Source organism: Strigops habroptila, chromosome 13, assembly GCF_004027225.2.
Source record: "Strigops habroptila isolate Jane chromosome 13, bStrHab1.2.pri, whole genome shotgun sequence".
Taxonomy (NCBI): Eukaryota; Metazoa; Chordata; class Aves; order Psittaciformes; family Psittacidae; genus Strigops; species Strigops habroptila.
This window is the reverse complement of record NC_044289.2, coordinates 3,464,902-3,486,023: the sequence shown is the minus strand read 5'-3', so window position 1 is coordinate 3,486,023 and position 21,122 is coordinate 3,464,902. Positions and strand designations below refer to the sequence as shown.

The following is a 21,122-nucleotide window of genomic DNA, read 5'->3' as shown; positions in this document are numbered from 1 at the left end:
GGCCTTAAAGGCTGGAAGTGTCAAAAACAGCATTGGGAAGGGAAAAACCCCATGACAAACTGCTGATTGCAGCTGCCTGGCTGGGAAAGTGAGGGCTCCAGAGTGGGTGGCACAGGGAAAATGAGCCCTGTCTCCACTCAAGGACCAAAGGACAAAATTCTGCTCTGCTGTACCCAAACCGAGCGGTGCAGGCAGCCTGTGGGGTGTGCAGGGATGGGATCACAGGGCAATACCTTTAGCTGGGTGACAGGCCAGTGCAGAAGTGCTTCCTACAGCGAGCAGCATCGTACCCCAAAGGCAAGGACTCGCTTAAGCCAAATCCCTGACTTTGCAGCAGAAAGAACATGGGGAATATGTGAACCTTCTGTTTTGTAGAGAAACAACCTTCAGGGTTTCCTCTGCTGCGACCTCAAGACATTCCACAGCTGCTGCTGTGTGGGAGGGAGCCCCGAGAGCATTCTTCCCTCTGTGCGTGGCTGATGCTCAGCACTGGCTGTGGCCCCGGCCAGGGAAGGGCTGTGCTGAGCGGTGCTGAATGCAGCCCCTGGCCCTGAGCAGCCACAGCCTCTCAGTCCATCCCCTCCACAGCCTGATGTGGATGTTCCTCAATTCTTACAAATCCCGGTGTTCTGCAGAGGGCCCTGGACCTCAGTAGCCCCATCCCCAAGCCCCATGGAGCACTAGGAGTGCAAGGGGCTCAGAGGATGTGCAAGAGGTATTTGCTCCTACTCCTAGAGGTATTTTCTACTCCTAAGTGCTGCCTCTTGGCTGCACAGAAACATGTGGGGCTGGAAAGAAGACAAAATACTGTTCCTGTTTGCGAGGACAAGCAAGGGGACAAAGCAACACAGACCCTCTGAGTGCCTGCAAACACCATCTCCCTGTTCAGCACCCACTGGGCTGTTGGGAGGTGCCTGCCCTGGGGTCACTGCAAAGAAACTGCCCCCTGAAGAACTCCTTGGCCAGGGCTGGGTGCAGGCAGCCCCTGCACAGCCCTGCCCTGAACATGGGGCCACCGCCTGCCCCTGTGCCACTGCTGGCCCCTGGGAAGGAGTTAAGAGTGTTTTGGGAAGCTGGTGCCATGTCATCTTGTGAATCACAGAATCCCAGAGTGGTTTGTGTTGGAAGGGACCTTAAAGCCCATCCAGCTCCAACCCCTGCCACGGGCAGGGACACCTTCCACTAGAGCAGGTTGCTCCAAGCCCCTGTGTCCAACCTGGCCTTGAACACTGCCAGGGATGGGGCAGCCACAGCTTCTCTGGGCACCCTGTGCCAGCGCCTCAGCACCCTCACAGGGAAGAACTTCTGCCTAAGAGCTCATCTCCATCTCCCCTCTGGCAGGTTAAAGCCATTCCCCTTGTCCTGTCCCTACAGGCCCCTGTCCAAAGCCCCTCTCCAGGTTTCTCCTTGGTCCTTTTAGGTGCTGGAAGACTGTCACTGGGCCAGACCTGTGACAAGCAACAGAGCACTGGGGTCTCGTGCCCCTCCTGGTGCCCCATCCTGACCCAGAGTGGGGAGCACTGGGGAGCACCAGGTCATCCCGTACCCCATGCTGAGCTGGAACGGGGAGCACTGGGGTCCCGGGTCCCTCCCCATGCCCCGTCCCGGGCCGGAGCGGGGAGGACCGGGTACCCGTGTCCCTCGTAGTGCCCTGTCCCAGAAGAGAGTGAGGAGCACCGGGGACCCTGTTCCCTCCGTAGCCCATCCCGTCCAGGAGCAGGGCGCCCCGTGCCCGTCCCGGTGCCGGTGCCTGCGGGGCGGTGCGCGGGGCGTTGCGCGGGGCGGTGCGCGGGAGCCCAGCGGGGCGGCAGCGCGGAAGATGGCGGCGGGCAGGCGCGCCCCGCGCACGGGGCTGCTGGAGCTGCGCGGCCCCGGCGGGCAATGGCTCCGCGTCCTGCTCTCGCTGGCCGAGGACGCGCTCGGGGTGAGCCCGGCCGATGGCCCCGGCCCCGCTGCCGGTCCCGGCGAGGCCCCGGCGGCGCAGCTGAACGGCGGCGAACCGGGCTCCGCCGTGCCTGAGGCGCTCGCTAACATCAGGCGCACGGTGCGCGTCGTCAAGCAGGACGTAGGGGGGCTCGGCATCAGCATCAAAGGTGAGCGATGGTGCCGGGGGAGGTGGGGAGCACCGGGCACCGGGACCTGTTGCTGCCGCCTTTCCTGCTGCCGGGCTTGGAAGGGAAACCCGGGGGGGGAGCGGGCTGGGGTCCGGGTCTTCACATCCCATAGCACTCTGCCCGAACCCTTGTGCAGGAGGAGGGGGGGACACGTGGCAGTGATGGGACCCCAAACATCCGCAGCCCATGGAAAGAGCAGCACTTCGGGGTGCAGCAGTGACCAGCCAGCCCCTGCCCACCGTGCCCTGGCTGGAGCGGGGGTCCCAGTGCCCCCTTGCACCCAAGGGTAGGGTGCAGTCCCACGGGGCAGGTGGGACACACCGGGCACCCGGTTACACAAGAGCTGCCCGTTTGCAGCCCCAGGGAGGGCTCTGCCTGCGTGTCCTTGTCCCCTCCGTGCCTCCATGCTGGGAAATGCCCCGTTAAACGATCGGCACAGGGAAGGAGGCGATTGCAAAGCCCTTAGAGATCTCCAGGCGTGGAGAGCTGGGGTGTTAAACCAGCTCAGGCTTGGAGATATCTGCTCCCGGAGAGCTGAGCAGCGGGAAGCCTCCGTGCTGTAATCCCTGTTTTCCCTCCCGAGTTGTCCCCCTCCTCGGTGACTCGCCCGAACTTCAGGCTGGAAACTTTTTGGGGCAGGGATGGCGTTTCTGCCTGCCTTGGCTTTCTACGCGGCGTCAGCGTGTTGGAAACTCCATGAAAGGAGGACGAAGCAGCAGCAAGCAGGCAGGGAAAGGGCTGTCATGAGGCGTGGGGGAGAGAGTTTAAACTCTGTGTGCGTGCAGGCAGTGAGCTCGGTATCCCCTGGTCAGCTCTCGCTTCCTGACGTGGCTTCTCCCAGCTCGGAGGGGACTCAGCCACGGCCTCTGGCTCCCTCTGGAAGCGGGAGGCTTTGCGATGGGGATGTCCGGATCGAAAGCTGTGTCTGCGTGATGCCTGAGCCTGCCAGCCCATTTTGGGAAGCGCAGAGCCCCCTTCACAATACCCCGTTGGCTGCCAAGTTACTGCCAGCTCCGCGGCTCTCCCAGGAAAGGAGGAACATCGCTGGGCTCAGTTAAACTTCATTTTTGCAGTGACGTACGTGGAAACCAAGTAGTCACCATCCCAACGGGGAGCTGGGAGCTGTTCCGGGCTGCCCCGGAGCGCACCGCTCCTCCTCACCCTGCTGCCACGTCCCCGGTAAAGCTGTGCCAGCCACGGTTCACCCGCAGACGCTTCACTGTGAACCGGGGTGCGGGTTCAGTGTCGTGCTGTGGGATGTGGTGAGGGGACGGGCACCGGGGCTGGCCGTGCCCTGGCTGCTGGGCAGCGGGAGCCGTGCGGGAGCCGGGCTGGCCGAGCGCGGGGCCCCGGCGGGGTGAGGAGCTGCAGGGACGGACTCAGCAGCCCCCGCGGGGGCCTCTGACAGCTGATAACCGGAGCCCTGCGGGGGCCTGGCAGGCGTCGGAGCGAGGAAATGCATGTGGCACCGGCTGGGAGCAGCCCTGGGGCGGTGACAACAGCCCCGGCTCAACGTCTGCCTCCGGAGTAGAGTCACACCATGAACCAGGTTGGAAAAGACCTTTAAGATCATCAAGTCCAACCGTTCCCAGCACTGCCAAGGCCACCACTAACCCATGGCACTGAGGCCTCGGCTACACGGTGTGTGAGCACTTCCAGGGACGGTGACTCCAGCCCTGCCCTGGGCAGCCTGTTCCAATGCCTGAGCACCCTTTGGGGAAGGAATTGTTCCTCATCTCCATCTAAACCTGCCCTGGTGCAGCTTGAGGCCGTTTTCTCTTGTCCCATCCCTTGTTCCTTGGGAGCAGAGACCAGCCCCCTCCTGGCTCCATCCTCCTGTCAGGCAGTTGCAGAGAGCGAGAAGGTCCCCCCTGAGCCTTTACTTCTCCAGACTATACCCCCCAGGTCCCTCAGCCGTTCCTCATCACACTTGTGCTCCAGGCCCTGCACCAGCTCTGGTGCCCTTCTCTGGCCCCGCTCCAGCACCTCAATGTGTCTGTTGCAGCGAGGGGCCCAGAACTGACACAGGATTTGAGGTGCAGCCTCACCAGTGCCCAGCACAGGGGGACAATCCCTGCCCTGGCCCTGCTGCCACACTGGTGCTGATACAGGCCAGGATGCTGATGCCCTTCTTGGCTGCCTGGGCACAAAGTTCCCCCATCCTGGGCTGATGAGGGGTCATCTCTTGGAGGCTCCTCAGGACAGGCTGTCCTGCGGTGTAGGGCACATTGGGGGCTCCTATCCAGTGGTAGCTGCTGCAGCCCTGCTCCTCCCTGGCACGGAGGCAGCAATGCCGCTCGGATCTCCCTGTGGGTTCAAAAGTTAACATGCAAATTGATCTCCTTGAGCTGCTGGGAGGTTTGAATGGCATCCTTTTAGTCTGGAGGATGGGGAGCAGCAGGTAAATAGGGCTACTGTGCGGAGGGGAGCAAACAGCCAGATCGGTTCACTTCTCCCTGGCTCTTTCACCTCTCCAAAAAGATTCAGCTCTTATCTGTTTAGATCCTTGGGGCAGGGATAGTTGCTCCCACACAATACCAATAAAGACATGCTTTCCTGCCAGAATTGATGGGGAGATGGCCACGTTGAGTGTTCGCTATGTGAGGAAACCTGCGACCATTCAGGTTGGTTTTGGAGCCATCATCTGTGTGGCTCCAAAGCCTCATGGTTGTTGCAGGCATGCTGTGGGCAGCAGGCTGGTCCCCGAGCATCCCCCTCCCCACCTGCTCCTCTGTGTGCTCCAGCAGCCACAACCCCTTCGTTTCTCTTCTGTTCCAAGGTGGCCGAGAGAATAAAATGCCCATCTTGATCTCCAAGATCTTTAAGGGGCTGGCGGCGGATCAGACCGAGGCGCTGTATGTGGGGGATGCCATCCTCGCTGTCAATGGCACCGACCTTTCCGAGGCGACGCACGACGAGGCGGTTCAGGCCTTAAAGAAGACGGGCAAGGAGGTGGTTTTGGAAGGTAGGAGATGAGGGTGCGAGGGGGGACGAGGGTCCTTCTGCTGTCAGGGGCTGATCCCTGTTTTCCCTGGGGATGTACTGGGAGCAGCGGGTGGCACATCATCTGCATATTCATTTGCATACCCTTTCGAATGGAAACAGCATGTACAGACTGGTTTATCTGCTCATCCTGAGCTGGAGGTCACTGCTGGGGTCTCTATCTCCCTCCAGATAAGGAGGACGCGTATGTGTGTGCCATCACTCGATGCCCAGTGGCTCCCTCCTTCTCCCTGCTGCGGGACCATGGGCAGGCAGTGATGGGAGACGTGTTTATGGGGTTTGTGACTGTTCTGTTGCACAGCACCACCCTGAGCTCTGCTGTTCCTGGGGCAATATAAAACTTTTTCTCCTTTCCCTGTGATTCTCATTTAAACCCACATCCTTGGCTGGTGCAGTTCTGCAGGCCTGTACCAGTGGGGATGGAGGACACTGGCACCCCGCTCCTTGCTGAGCATCTTTGGGTTTGCTGGGGGAGTTTGGGCAGGAGGAGCAAGGTGCCAGGCGCAGGCAGGGCCAGCATGGGAGAGCACCCACGGGAGCTGCCTGCCTTGGGGCAACTGAACCCCAACTGCAGCCCCCCCCCCAGCTGGCAGCTGAGGCTATGAGCATCCCAGAGATGCAGCCTTCACCATCCCAGGGGAGACCGGAGCTGCTCTCCTGGGAACTGGCTCCCTCGTGGTGCGGGGTGGCTGGTCCCTGGTACTGGGGGGGTCACACTGCAGCCACCACAAACACCACCTGGGGAGTGGGTGAGGGCTGGTGGGTTGGGACTGTGGGAGCCCTGAAGGGGACACCCCAATTTTCTCCCATTGCCCTTCACATTACCCCTGTCTGTGTTTGCCCACCCTGGGCCAGCTCGGCTGGGCAGGGGGGAGCACCCAGGATCTGTCCCTGAGGACAGGACCCTTCCCCTCCCCAACCCCCGGATCACCCTGGCTGACCAAGAGGGTCTTGGCACCAGAAACCCTTCCTGGTGCAGTTGTAGGGCTGCAGAGGGAGGTTTCATGTGGGGGCAGCGCTCTGCTCTCTGCCTGCACAAGGAGCAGTGCTGTGTGTTGTGCTGCCAGCAGCCGCCGTGGCTCATACTTCCCTTCCCCACATTGTCTCAGCTCCAGATTCTCAGTTTTAGCTTCGCTCAGCCCTTTCTGCTGTGGGTTCCTCCTCTCCTGGGAGCCGCAGGACCACAGTTCAGCTGGAGGAATGTGCTGCTCTGCACAGCTGCTGGGAGCAGATAGGGTTGGTGGTGGGGTGGTTTTTGTTTTGCTTGGGTTTTTTTGACCAAAGAGAAATACAAGAGCCCCTTTCTCTGCGAGTCTGCAGAATTCCTCCCATAGCTGCTGTCCTTGGACCACCCTCTCTGTTACTTTTTGTCATCCTTTACTTTGGTGTGGGTTTCCTTTCTGCTAGAGGTCCCGCGGGAGGTGGAGATGAGCTTCTCTCCCTGGACCACCTCCTCCTCCTCCATCCCCCTGCAGAGCCGGGCGCTGCCACGGAGGCAGGGCCTTTGCTGCTGTAGCTCAGGTATGACCTGCTGGGCTTCTGAATTCAGTAGAACTTCCAGCAGGGACCCCTGGGAGGAGAGTGGGGCTGGGCCAGCTCCACCATGACACTCCAGAGGCTTTGTGATGAGTGTGTAGCTGTTGGGCTCCTGTGGTGTGGTGTTGCTCAGGGATGCTGCAGGCACCAGCCGGAGCCTGGTGGACATCAGATATAAACGTGGTGCATCTCCATCTCCTCCCTGTTCTGGGAAGGATGACCCATTGCCGCTGCAGGGCTGACACTGTGGAATAGTCCCCATCAGGCTGGCACTGCCCTGTGGAGGTGGTGGCCCTGCCTCGGGATGGAGTGTCCCCTGCCTTATACCTGCCACCCCAATGGCTCTCCAGGAGCCTGCCCCGGGGAGGGGTGGCAGGGCTGGGGGCAGAGGGTGGCCTTAAGGTGCCCAAATGGGGTTAAAGGTGGGTTCCCAGCTCCCTTCTGCTGCTTGGGCTCGCTCGAGAGCTTGCGGAGAAGCACCTTAACATCACTTTCTGGTCCCTGAGTGCTGCTAGATGTGACTGACTTCCCTTAGGGTTGCTGTAAGCACCAAAACTGAGTACAGCCAGGGTCTGTTTGCCGCCTTGCTCCTCCTGGCTGTGTCCATTCCCTGTTTGAGGAGTTTTTAGGGTAGTTTGCAAGCAGCACCGCAGCAGATAATAAACCAGGGAGCAGCTCCTCACAGGGCAGTGAGTGTCTCCAAAGTGGCCAAGCTGGGAGGTGACACATTTGGATGTGAACAGCAGCAGCAGCAGCCCGACGTGCTGGCTCCCACTCTGGGCTCAGCTTGGCTCTGCCTCCCGGGTGTCCTTGCTGGCCGGGCATGAGGACGCGCACATACCTCTCCCTGTGTGCTGCCAAGAGGTTCTTTTGGATGTGCCAAACTACTCTCTTGATATTTACAGGAGGAGTTTGACTGTATTTATATTACAGTGTTATTCTGGGGAAGAGCTGCTCTCCCTTACCTTATTTTTCCCTTTTTTTGGGGTGTTGTTTTTTTCATTGCTTGGAATCCAGTGACCCTCTGTGGCAGAAGAAAGGCTGATAAACACCCTTCCAGCTGCCTTGGGAAGGGCTTCAGTGCCAGCGGTGATTTTCCTGGTGAGGCCCTTGTGCCATATTGGCACAGGGAGAAAACTGGGAGCAGTGAGGAGAAGGAGCTATGGGCATCTCGTTTCCATGGCAGCCCTGAGCTTGTTGGCCACAGGGCAGCTCCTGGGGCTGTTGCAGCTCTCCAGGACTCACTCAGCCAAGTAAAAGCTTGGAAGCTTGGAATTCACAAAGCAAAGGGCTGCCTGGGGAGCATGGCTCTGGTGGGCTGATTGTCCTAACCGTGGGAAGCCCAAGCAGTTGTGGAGGGTGATGTGCATGGTGTGAAATGTGAAATACCACAACATCTCTGTGACCCTGCGGTAAATAACACACAGTGCAGAGCAGAAGGGGGTTTTGAGTGGAGGTGGGTGGCGTGGTTCTGTGTCACTGCTGCTCTTGGGGCTCAGAAGGGCTTCAGGAGAGAAAGTATTGAGGTGTCCTCCAGCTCTTCATGGGACACCAAAGTGAATGTCTGCTGACAGTTACCAGTAGCAGAGGTGATGCACAATATGGTGTGTTTGCTTTAATGAGACAGAGGTAATTAATGAATCCCTTTAATACCAGCTGATGCCGCAGTGAAGGGACAGGCAGAAGTGAATCAACCCGCTATAAAGCCCATGCTGGGGTCACCGGAGGAGACAGCAGCTCCCATGGGATGAGGCCTGGTGCACAGCCCCCCTGGGAGCACCGCAGCCTCCAACACATCCCACCTCCCCATGCAGGCTTGGGACACCCCATGCTGTGGGAACCCATGGGTGCTTCCTGACCAGCCTTAAATCCTCCTTAAAGCCATGTGCCAGAGAGACAACGCTGGCTGTGGCTGTTGCCTCATTCTCCATGTTCCATCCTGGGGCTGGGCACTACTCTGTCCCCCATGGCTCGGTCGGGATGTGACCCTGACTGCACAGCTAATGCCGGTGACGTCCTCTGCGTGCCCCGGGAGCCACGGGCTGGCACAGGGATGCTGCTCAGGTTTCAGGGACTGAGTGCTGTCTTGCTGAACTCCAATTAGTTCCCAAGCACTGGGATAATGGCAGGTTCACGCTGCCAAGATTAATGGCTCAGGGTAGAATCCAAGGCGGCTCAGATGCCTGCGGGAACGCGGCAGCTATTTATAACGGGAGGAACATGGGGCTGGTGGCCCCACACTGCCTCCTTGGCTGGGGCCACCGTGGGGTGACCGGCCTCACATGCTACAGCAGCATCGCAGCCATGTATAGCTGTGCCCTGCTGGGGCTGGGCAGAACGGGGCACCACTTCCCACCGCAGCTCCTGCCGGGGTTTCAGCATCGAGAGGTTTTGGGGAGCTGGCTGGGTTGGGAATGAAGCGGGAGATGGGTGGTGGTGGGTCGGTGAAGGATGGGGGTAGGCTATGCGTGAAGACTCTCTCCTGGTGGGAAGAGGGCTTTTTCCTGGCACAAAATCAGACTGCTGTGGCTTTGCTGCAGTGATGGAGCTGGTCCCCCAGGCAGCAACCTACAAGAGTTGGCTGCAAAGCCAAGCTCATGTCCCCCCTCCTGCCACCCTCACTGCTGGCTTGGACCTGAGTGAAACCAGCAGTGATGGCTGGGGACATTAGGAAGCAGTTCTTCCCTGTGAGGGTGCTGAGGCGCTGGCACAGGGTGCCCAGAGAAGCTGTGGCTGCCCCATCCCTGGCAGTGTTCAAGGCCAGGTTGGACACAGGGGCTTGGAGCAACCTGCTCTAGTGGAAGGTGTCCCTGCCCGTGGCAGGGGGTTGGAACTGGGTGAGCTTTAAAGTCCCTTCCAACACAAACCAGATTGGGATTCTATGACTCTATGACATGGCAGCAGGCATGTCCCTCCGGTGGTGTTTTCCCCAGGGGCCACCCAAAGGAAAGCCCTTCCCTGGAGCCACTGGCTGGTGCCACAGGGCAGCACCACGACTGGCACCTCCCCCTGCTCAGCCCAAGGCTTTTGGCCGGTTCTGCTGACCTCATTTTCAGGATGCAGCGGTGGGGCCCATCAGTTCCTGGGGACCTTGATGTCCCCTTCCCCTAACCCTTGGGACCCGACTGCTGTTCCCGCGTGGCTCCGAGGGCTCTGGCTCCGGAGCTGGACTCGCTGGGGACCGATGGCTGTGTTCTTGTCCCTGGTTTGTAACCCAGGACAGGGCGGTGTGAGCTGCGAGCACGCAGCTCCCAACTGGAGGCTTTTCCTGGGGCTGAGCCATGGTATTTGAGAGCTGTTGCTCCCAGCTGGCGGCAGGACCAGCTGTACCAGCACAGTTTGCAGGGTGTAATTTTGGCCTGGGACTCCTGCCCATTCCCCGCCTCCTGCCTCCATGTGCGGCCCCGGGGACCTGAGCACACTTGGATCTGTGAACTGATCTGGGCTAAAGGAAAGGAAAAAGGGGGAAAAGGCCATTTTTATCCCTCTTGAGGGGCCCCGGGCTGGGATGGTGGGGCAGAGGTCCCAGCATGCATAGGTATCATAAAGTCATAGAATAGTTAGGGTTGGAAAGGACCTTAAGACCTTGGATATCTAGTTCTAACCCCCTGCCATGGCCAGGGACGCCTCACACTAGACCATGTTGCCCAAGCCCTGTCCAACCTGGCCTTGAACACTGCCAGGGATGGGGCAGCCACAGCTTCTCTGGGCACCCTGTGCCAGCGCCTCAGCACCCTCACAGGGAAGAACTGCTTCCTTATATCTAACCTGAACTGCCCCTGTTTCAGTTTAAACCCATTGCCCCTTGTTCTTTTGCTACAATCCCTAATGAAGAGAATGTCGTGTCACCCTCTGGTACCACCTTGCCCCACCAGTGCCACAGCAGTGCAGGGCAGAGGGCACACAGCACCCGTGGGTGCTCTGAGGAGGTGATGGAGGTGACACCAGCTCTGGTGCAGGGAGGGTCCAAAGGGTTTCAGTGGGGCAGGATGAGGCCACCCCGACCCATGCCGTGCCCTCAACCAGTGCTGCCTCTCTTCCAGTGAAGTACATGAAGGAGATCTCACCTTACTTCAAGAACTCCTCTGCGGGTGCAACAGTGAGCTGGGACCCCTCACCTGCCACCCTGCAGAAGCGCTCCTCTCCCGTCCTGCCCCCTAAGGAGCTCCGGGAGGTCAGGACCGTGCCCCTCAAGATGTGCTACGTGTCCTGCAAGTGCCTCCCCACCGACCCAGAGCACAGGTCAGGGCAGGGTGCGGGGCTGGGGTGATGCCACCGTGGTGCCCCGTGGTGCTGAGGGCCTGTGTGGATGCATGGGGCTGTGTCCCTGCAGGTACCTGGAGGTGTGCTCAGCGGACGGGCGCGTCGCCCTGTTCCTGCGGGCGAAGGACGAGGCGACGGCGCAGTCGTGGCTCAGCGCCATCCAGGCCAGCGCGGGCGCACTGGTGCCGCGGGTGAAGGAGGAGCTGCAGGCTCAGCTGGCCGGTGCTGGCGCCGTGGCTGGACGGGACGTCAAGCACGTGGGCTGGCTGACCGAGCAGGTACCCCCGTGCCCCCCGCCACCCCCTGCCACCGCGCTGCCAGTGGCCCTGACCCAGTCCCATTGCAGCTCCCCAGCGCCGGCACCAGGAACCTCTTGGCCATCCTCACCGAGAAGGAGCTGCTGCTGTACAGCAGCCTGCCGCAGAGCCGGGATGCCCTGGGCAAGCCTGTGCACAGCTACCCCCTCATCGCCACCAGGTAGGGACCATGGCGCAGCGCCCTCCTCTCTTGCATGGGGGACAGGGCTATGGCAGTGTCTGGGGTGGTGGCAGGGGCTGGGGGTCAGGGCAGAGCCCTGGCGATGGTGACAGTTCCCAGGGTGGCAGCAGGGGCTTTTGAGGTGATGGTAGAGTCCAGGGGTGGTGGCAGGGCTTTGGGATGATGGCAGAGCCCTGGGCTGGTGGTGATGTCCAGGGATGGTGACTGTGTCCTGGGAATGGTGGTGGTGTCTGGGGTGGTGGCAAGACCCTGGGGATAGTGATAGTGTCCAGGGGTGGTGGCAGAGTCCTGGGATAATGGCAGAGTCCTGGGGTGGTGGTGATGTCCAGGGGTGGGGAGGGGGTCAAGGCCATGGTGGCAGTGTCCTGGGGACGGTGGCAGGACCCAAGGAGACTAAGATGAGCTCTAAGGCAGAAGTTCTTCCCTGTGAGGGTGCTGAGGCGCTGGCACAGGGTGCCCAGGGAAGCTGTGGCTGCCCCATCCCTGGCAGTGTTCAAGGCCAGGTTGGACACAGGGGCTTGGAGCAAGCTGCTCTAGTGGAAGGTGTCCCTGCCCGTGGCAGGGGGTTGGAGCTGGGTGAGCTATAAGGTCCCTTCCAACCCAAACCATCCCATGGTTCTGTGACAGTGCCCAGGGCTGCTGGCAGGACCCCAGGGGTGGTGACAGTGTCCGGGCTCCAGGCACGGAGCAGCCGCTCCGGCGGGTTCGGGCTCTGCGGGGGAGCATCCGCGGGGCTGCAGCGACCCCTGCCGGCCGCGCCGCGCATGCACCACCGCGGTGCTGAGCGGTGCTGGGTGCGGTGCTGAGCGGAGCGGTGCCGAGTGCGGTGCTGGGTGCGGTGCTGAGCGGTGCTGGGTGCCGTGCTGGGTGCTGTGCTGAGCGGTGCTGGGTGCCGTGCTGGGTGCGGTGCTGAGCGGAGCGGTGCCGCAGGCTGGTGCACTCGGGGCCGGCCAAGGGCTCGGCGCTGTACGAGGCGGAGCTGTCGTTCGCGCTGCGCAGCGGCACCCGGCTGGGCGTGCAGACACACCTCTTCAGCCTGGAGAGCCCCCGCGACCTGGCGCTGTGGACGCGGCTGCTGGTGGACGGCACCCACGGGGCGGCCGAGCTGGTGCAGGAGGTGTCGGCAGGTCAGCGGGGGGCCGGGGGGGCCGGGCGCTGGGGCCCACGGCCGCTTCTCACCTCTGTGCCCATCCCCATCCACAGCCTGCACGTGGAAGGGGCAGGATTGCACCCTGTCCATCCACATCGACAAGGGCTTCACCATCTCCACCACCGAGCCCGGGCTCAGCAAGACCATCCTGCTCCAGCAGCCCTTTGAGAAGCTGCAGATGTCCTCTGATGATGGTACCAAGATGCTCTACCTGGACTTTGGTGGTCCAGAGGGAGAGATTGTGAGTTGGCTTTACCCTCATCACCTCCTACTATGCTCCCACCGGCCCTGAGGGGGGAGATGGGGAGCAGAGCACCCACCCTGCACACAGCAACCATCCTGCCTGGCCCGGGCACCCACCCCTGGCTGCTCACAGCCCCTTCCCAGGGTCCCCCTAAGGCTGTGGTGACATCTATGGGGCTCCGGGTGGTCCCTGCCCTCCCTGCCACAAGCAGAAAGCTGGCTGCTCCAGGAACAGCCCTCCCCATTGCAAACATCCCTCTGCTCCTTTCTTGCAGCAATTGGACCTTCACTCTTGCCCCAAAACCATCGTGTTCATCATCCACTCCTTCCTCTCGGCCAAGGTGACCCGGCTGGGGCTGCTGGCATGAAGAGGGAACGGAGCACCGGGCAGAGCTGCCCCAGCCCCGGCTGATCTATGCACCTTCCTCCCGGCCAAACCCAGCCCCAAGCCATCCCATGGAGACTGGACCCTGCAGGGTCACACCACCCCTGCCAAGGAACAGCACCATCCGGCTGGGAAAAACCACTCCCGCGGCGTTTGGGGGCAGCAGAGGGGTGAAATCCCTCTTGGATGGCAGCACCGGGACTTCTCCGGTCCCTGCATCCCCTTCTTCCTCCACGCTGATGCTCGGTGGTGGCTGGTTGGAGCCGCCCGGTTGGAGCCGCCGTGAACGGCCGCGGTCGTCACCCCAGTGCCTTGTGAGATGATATTTTCTGTACAAAGAAGCTGTTTGTATCAATGTTTTATATTTATATCAAGCAGTTATAAATGCTGATGCAGCAGCTCTCGCCCACCTGGTTTGGACCCTCTGGAGAGTCCCCAGGTCCTGCAGCACAAGGACGTGTGTCCGTCCCTGGACAGACAGCCCGAGGGCTCGAGACCGCATCTAGCTCCGTAGTGCTTGAGATGGGAGCTGCAGATCAGCTCTGTTTGCCAAATTTTACCATATTGTACCAAATGATAGGAACCACTTTGCTTTGTTGGAGTTGGATGGTTCATTTTACTGTGCTAACTCCTGGGGCACTTTATTGCTCAGTTTAGGGGGGACTGCTGGGAAATAACTTCTTTTATGAACCAAAAGATTCCTCATGAAAATGCCTTTTTTGGGGGGGATCAAATAAACGTTGCAGATCACAACCTGCGGGAGCCAAGGTCTGTCTCCTGGTTTCACTTGGAGAAGTACAGAATGTGTGTGTGGGTGATACCTGGGCTGTGCCCCAGGGTGTTTGCTGCCACGGCTTTGCTTGGAGGCTGCGGGATGTTGCTGTGAGCTGGTGGTGTTGGCCTGAGGGTGCTGAGGACCCTGGGGGGGGTCTCAGGTGGGGACAAAGGTCTTTTAAGGTGCCCAACCCTGTGGCAGAGAGGGACACGCTGGTGACTGCACCAGTGTGGTGATACCAGGTGGGTTTGCATACCTTGTGCTTCATGCTTTGGGATGCTCAGCAGAGGGTGGGCATCATTTCCAGACTCACAGAAGTTGTGTTTTTCTATTTTCCCAGTGGAAGCGGCCGCCTGGCTCAGCAGCAGCAGAGGCTTGGAATGTTGTTCCCTTCTCATGCAGCCCTTGCTGGAAAGGTCAGCCAGTGAATGCAGCCCTCGTGCTGTGGTTATGGTGTCTGCGAGCACTGCAGGTAGTTACTGAGTGCATCCCGGATTAACCATGACCCCTGTTATCCAAGCCCACCTGTTAGTGTGGGGCTCGGCACCAAAAAGCCTTTTCTCACCCAAAAAGTGAGGGGTCGTGCTGCTGCTGTGGCTGCTGTGGGTGAGCTGCAGGGGATGCCCAAGATACTACAAGGAGATGTAGTGATGGGACAAGGGGGAATGGCTTTAACCTGCCAGAGGGGAGACTGAGATGAGCTCTGAGGCAGAAGCTCTTCCCTGTGAGGGTGCTGAGGCGCTGGCACAGGGTGCCCAGAGAAGCTGTGGCTGCCCCATCCCTGGCAGTGTTCAAGGCCAGGTTGGACACAGGGGCTTGGAGCAAGCTGCTCTAGTGGAAGGTGTCCCTGCCCGTGGCAGGGGGTTGGAACTGGATGAGCTTTAAGGTCCCTTCCAACCCAAACCAGGCTGGGATTTGATGATTCTATGAAAGCAATAAAAAAGCAACAAGGGCAATGATGTGTGTGTGGTTTGAGCAGGGCGAAAGGACAGGAACAGCTTATTTGGTGTAAAGAAATAGTTGTTACGTGGTGCATGAGCACTCAGCTGCTCTGCTCTCAGTGGGACAGGGTGCTGGAGACAGAGACGAGGTGCCCATGCAGGTACAGCCTGTTCCTCCCGATGCAGAGCCCCGTGGCTGGCAGCAGTGATCTTTGATGATGAACAAGCCCCTACTTTTTATTGCACATAACTGCCAGATTTCCAGGAGCCCTTGCAAATGGATTTGCAAAAGAAACCCCCCCTGTTACTAACTGTTAAATCAATACAAGTAATTTAGAAACAGATGGTGTATTTTTCTATGATCAAAAGCATGTCTGCACAAGGAAACACATTATTACTGCAATTTACCTTTCTCTTCCGGCCCTACAGCCATTACTCTTTGGGGTTCATTCCAATAAAAGAGGGAATCACTCCCAATCCAGAGCAGATTTCCTATTAATCTTACAGGCCACAAACTGCTGTGACTTTACCAGCACAGCTCAGGCGGAGCATCACACTCCATGCTTGGGCTATGGAGGAAACAGCTCGGTTTGGAGTTGGATATTTCTTTCCTTTGCTTTCTTTGCATTTGATATTGGTGGTGGGGTGAGGATTTTTCCCCCCTCATGCATTTATGGTGGTTTGTCAGCTTCATCACCCTTTGGCACCATCCTCTGCTTCATGGGACCCATTCTGCAAAGATGCTCTTGCAAAGGGGCCTGCAAAGAAGAATATTTCTCTGAGTGATGTGGGACCTTGTAACATAAACCACCAGAAAGAGAGGATAGAACTGACTCCTCAAGAGGAGCCTATGGCAGCTGGAAATCTCTCCCTAAGCCCAGCAGCATCTTTGATTCCTGGGAAGATGTCCAGAGAAGTGGTATGAGCATCTTGGTGTTGGTGGTTATTTTCCAGGCTGGTGCCGAAAGATGGAGGGCAAAGACCCCAAAGTCTTGGGGAAAAAACATGGCAATTATTTCCTAAAACTCCTAGTTTTCCTAAAATTCCCAATTCTCATGGGTATAAATGTCCAGAAGCATTCAGACATCCGGAATCAGCACTGAATCTCTCTGCCCAGGGAAGGTCTTGGGATTGGCAGCAGGGACAGATTCCTGGTGCAGGACAGCATCTGCATGGAGTGATGAGTGCTCCTGCTTGGGACCACACCACACTGTTCCCTGGAGAAGAACAACAGCTCATCAGGGTTTTATTCTGCAAAGCACTTTTATGGCAGAAGGACTAATATTATTGGAAGTGGCTTAAAAGTAAATATAATGAACTCAGCTTAGAGAACTGGAATGATGGTGATGGGCTCGGATAAAACCACATTTCCTCAGCCGAGTCACTTAGAGGCAACTGTAGTTTTATTTAGCCAGTGTGACTCAAACAGCTCAGGGAAAGGGGATTTTAAAGGTGCTGGGAGTGATGGGAAATGGATGGCAAATGGGAAAGGAAGAGGAAGAAAGTAATATTTTCTTTCTACATAGAGTTCTCGGGATGCTGGTGGTCAGAGGGGGGGAAATGGGGGTGGAAATGGAGGCACAGAGACATGATACCAGCCTGTGCTGTGCATGGAGAGAAGAGGGTAGTGGCAATGGGGTTGGCATCAGCCTGGCTCTTGTGCCATTCCTTGCCCTTTGGGAGCTGATCCAGCCACGGGTGAGCTCTCTGTTTCCTCCAAAGGGAAACCCATCACTGGCAGCATCCCCAGCAGCAATATCACAAGCAGAAATTGTCCCCAGAAATGGCTTTTCCAGGTCTTCTGACCTAGAAAACAGCCCTGAATGAGGGAGCCAGAGAAGGAAGAGAGAGGCGCTGCAGGAAGAGTGATTAGGTTGTCCCCAGGTGTTTGCTCACCCATGGCAGAACACTGTTTCCCTCCCGATACTGCTTGTACTTTCCATTAGCCAGCTCTGACCTTTTAGTGCCATAATCAAACAAGACAACCTAACACTTAAATCTGAGCGTTTAGCGCTGACATTTACAATTGGTTCTCAAGTAAGAGAGACCAAATGAAAATTTCCTGGCAGACAGCATGCTGCAGGGAAGGGGAATCAAATAATTCATTTGCTGAATAAGAGGCGCGCGGGCCCCGTCAGCAGCCGCAGTGCTCCGGCTGCTATTTGTACTGGAGAGCTTGTCATTAAAAGCCAATATTCATCTGGAGTTGGTGCAGCACAGCAGTGCCAGTGATCCCACACACATCTCCCGTTTGGGGCGTGGGAAACTGTATTTGGCATTTGGTGAAGGTAAACAGGAGTGTTTACCTCGGGCAGAGTGGGGATGCTACATTAAATGTTAAGGATCCGAGGCAGTAATGAGGATGTTTTCTCTCATTCAGCCTTGGCTGTATTCATAGAATCATAGAGACTGGTTTGGGTTGAAGGACCTTAAAGCTCATCCAGTTCCAACCCCTGCCACAGGCAGGGACACCTTCCACTAGAGCAGCTTGCTCCAAGCCCCTGTGTCCAACCTGGCCTTGAACACTGCCAGGGATGGGGCAGCCACAGCTTCTCTGGGCACCCTGTGCCAGCGCCTCAGCACCCTCACAGGGAAGAACTTCTGCCTCAGAGCTCATCTCAGCCTCCCCTCTGGCAGGTTAAAGCCATTCCCCTTGTCCTGTCCCTACAGGCTCTTGTCCAAAGCCCCTCTCCAGGTTTCCTGGAGCCCCTTTAGGCACTGGAGCTGCTCTAAGGTCTCCCCTTCAGGAGCCTTCTCTTCTCCAGGCTGCCCCAGCCCAGCTCTCTCAGCCTGGCTCCAGAGCAGAGCTGCTCCAGCCCTCGCAGCAGCTCCGGGGCCTCCCCTGGCCTCGCTCCAGCAGATCCACACTTCCTCTTGCCTGAAAAGTGAGTGCTCGATGCATCCCTTGGTGCATCCCTTGGTGCACCCCTTACTGTGGCTCTGCACTTGTCCCTGTGCATGATCCTGGGCAGGGATGGGCTTTTCCAACCCCATGTCTGGGGGAACCAAGCCCTGAGCGTTTAGTGGCATTGGTGTGGTGAGGACATAAGGCTGGTGGTATGTAGGGGTGTGCTGAGAGCCAAAACACCCGTGGAACCCCCCAGGTCCTGCACCCATCCCACCATGGCTCCCCCATTCACTCCATTAATTACTATTTTGCCTTGTGCCCTCTGGGCTGCTGCTTCCCGCCATGTTCCTCCTTCTCCTTTCACTCCTTATGGAAAACACTACTTCCCTTCCTGCCTCCCCGTTGCTGTGCCTGCCTGATGGGTGCTCGGTCCTTCCACCCTGCGAATGACATCTCCTTGGCAACAGAGCGTGATGTGAAATTGCCCGGCTGGCAGGAGGAACGAGCCGTGGATAACCCTTTTCTCCTCCCTGTGTTAGAGGTAAAGCAAACGGTGGTGGGATGTTTTAATACGTGTTGTTCTCAAGGAGGCTTTCCCCTGACATGCTGTGGGACAGCCGGTGGTGGAGGTTCTCAGCCACATCCTTGGGTGGAACCTGCTTGTCTGGGGGGACAGAGCTGGTTGGTGTGGGCAGGGACCCCATAGTTCAGCCGGAGCTTTTCCTCCATCTCTTTGAGCACCCCTGGACCCTCATCTCTCTGTATCTCCTTTTCTGGCAGCACTCGCATCTCCACAAGGCTAAGGCGGGGATAGAAACACCTCTTAACTGGACATCCCCATTTCTCCTTGGGGCTGGGCCCTGTTTCCTTTTCCCAGCTGCTGCTTTCCGTGCCATTACACACTCTCCAAGAGCTCCACATCCCTTCCCAGGGCCCTCCTGTGTGCTCTGGCTGCCTTTCCCTCCTGCTGGCACCATCCAGGGGGTCCTAGGTCCTGGACACTGCAGCAGCCTCCTGACCCCTCCAGGGTGAACACAGAGACATACACCCATGTTTTCATCCTCCCCTCATCTCTTTGCTGAACCTGGGATGCTGCAGAGACCCTGGAGTGATGCACGAGGAGCTGCCCAGGATCTAACCCATCTCCTACCCAGCCAGAACCCTTGAACCCAGTAAGTATCAGCATCTGCTCAATGTGAGTTTGGATAAACTGTTAAATCCACTCAGGATCCCACTTCAGCCATTTCCCATTAAAGCTTTATTAGCAAACCTTTTGCCTTATTGTAGGCAAATCTTGGACCTTTTCTGTAGCATTTGCTCCTTTGGGAGTTTCTATGTGACGTTAGTCCATTTGGGCTAATTTCTACACTTTTTAGTTAAAAAGAAAGGAACAAAGAAAGCCGAGAGTACAAGGAGAGGGAAGCAAATAGGTCTCAAGCAGCGTCTCTGGTCCTGATGAGCCGGAGGGAAATGAGCCCATGGGTGACATCTCAATTGTCCAACAAGGAGGACCCCCAGATGGATGCTGGCACTGAACACACTGGGGAAAGATCCAGCAGGAAGACAGGGAAAGGCAGATGCTTCCACCCAGCTCTGCCACTCATCTGCTCCTGGAGCAGGAATGGGCTGGCTCCGTGCCTCAGTTTCTCTTTCTGTAAAAGGGGCATATTCCTGCTCCCCTCCAGGGCGCACTGACAGCCCTGAGCAGCAGAAGCAGAGCCCAGTCCTGCACCTGCAATGATCCCAAGGGATGAAGTGCTTTGGAAAAGTTCCCGTAGTGTCTTTGTGTATGTGTGGTATGTGTGATGCCTTTGCAGATGTAAATGTTACAGCACTCGCCTGTAAGGAAATGGTGGAGTAAAAAGCTGAGTTGTTTTATCTATCTATCTATCTATCTATCTATCTATCTATCTATCTATCTATCTATCTATCCATCCATCCATCCATCCATCTATCCATCTATCCATCTGTCTACCTATCCATCTATCCATTTATCCATCTATCTACCCATCTATCCATCTGTCTACCTATCCATCTATCCATTTATCCATCTATCTACCCATCCATCTATCTATCTATCTATCCATCTATCTATCTCTCTCTCTCCATTTAATATATCCATTTAGTTTCTCTCTGTGTGTTCTCAAACAGATTAGGTTTCAAGAGGCTCAGGACTGGCTGAATTGACAACCAGAAGACACAGGTTTGTTTTACATCCACACTATGAAAACCACATAGAATTGGACTTGGTTTTATAACACTCATTCAGCAATCCTGAAGCCAGAAATGGGATTTAATGTATAATGTGGTGAGACACAGATGAGACCCTTTCAGAGTTTCCATGTTTCTGTTATACTAACATATTATCAATGCTGCATGGTCGATTCACCCCCCCATCAAATCCCTTCTAAAAGCAGAAGGTTGTTTCTGAAGGCTTCACTGTGGGGTGACGTCTCCATATGCAATAAGTGACCTGTTGTCTCAGATACGATATGGGAATAAATAGCAAATTAAAAATAATAATAATACTAAAACTAAACCCTGGAGATCAGGCAAAGCAGCGGAATCTCCAGCCCCCAGGAAGCTCCTGCTCCAGGAAAGGGCATGTAGCCATGGCAACAGGAGCCCTCACTGTCACGATAATAAAAAAATATATTATTCTAGGAGAGCTCTTAAAAGGGAAATCTACATTTCATGGAGGGGGATGATGAGATATTGGGCAGCAGAGTGAGAAATGAGCCAGAGGAGCCCAGAAAGTGATGCCGGCACTTCTGCACCCAGCTCAGAGGGGGATGCAGACCCAGCGGGAGGATGTGGGAGCATCCCATGGCTGTATCCAGGACTTGGCTGCCTCCGTCTCCTCCGTGCCCCAGTGGACATGACTCAGACACGGCTGTGAAGGAGATCCATCCTAACGTGTATACCTGGAGCCATGTGGATCTGGGGGTGAAAGCTGGGGCTTCAAGGGCTGTGCCAGTGCAGGGGGGCATGGGGAGCTCTGGGAGCCCTGCTGAGGTCTGGTGACAGCAGCCAAAGCTCCAGCATCCATTAGGCACTGAGCATCCTCGTGGCATCAAGGCCCACTGTGTGCTCCTGGCCGCAGGGCATGTGTGCCATGGGGCTGCAGCAGCTTCATGGGAAGGGTTTGAGGTTTTGGCGAAGAGGGAATTGTGGAAAACCAGCATTTTGGCTGAACTTTTCCTGGGGTTGAATTTCGGAAAGAGGCTAAAAACTGGTGCTGGCAAGTCAGTGCTAAAAAAAAGATGTATTGAAGTTGCACAGACTCATAGAATGGGTTGGGTTGGGAGGGACCTCCAGGGGGAGGGAGGGATGTCCTGGCGCTGTGGCTCTGTCTGGGTTTTGGGG

The 21,122-nt window shown here is 57.3% G+C and overlaps 1 protein-coding gene across 2 annotated transcripts; it reads left to right on the top strand.

The window, feature by feature from the left end:
- The first annotated feature begins 1,790 nt into the window (after positions 1-1,790).
- On the top strand, positions 1,791-13,959 carry SNTA1 (syntrophin alpha 1). Of its 2 annotated transcripts, none has more exons than XM_030503437.1 (8): positions 1,791-2,093; positions 4,894-5,079; positions 10,697-10,895; positions 10,987-11,194; positions 11,263-11,393; positions 12,345-12,541; positions 12,618-12,805; positions 13,083-13,959. In XM_030503437.1, the coding sequence occupies exons 1-8, from the start codon at positions 1,820-1,822 to the stop codon at positions 13,173-13,175; spliced, it is 1,476 nt and encodes a 491-aa protein (XP_030359297.1). In that variant the 5' UTR covers positions 1,791-1,819; the 3' UTR covers positions 13,176-13,959. The 2 variants fall into 2 exon arrangements, with proteins under 2 accessions (XP_030359297.1, XP_030359298.1); XM_030503438.1 differs by lacking the exon at positions 1,791-2,093 and adding an exon at positions 4,508-4,738.
- Positions 13,960-21,122: the final 7,163 nt, after the last annotated feature.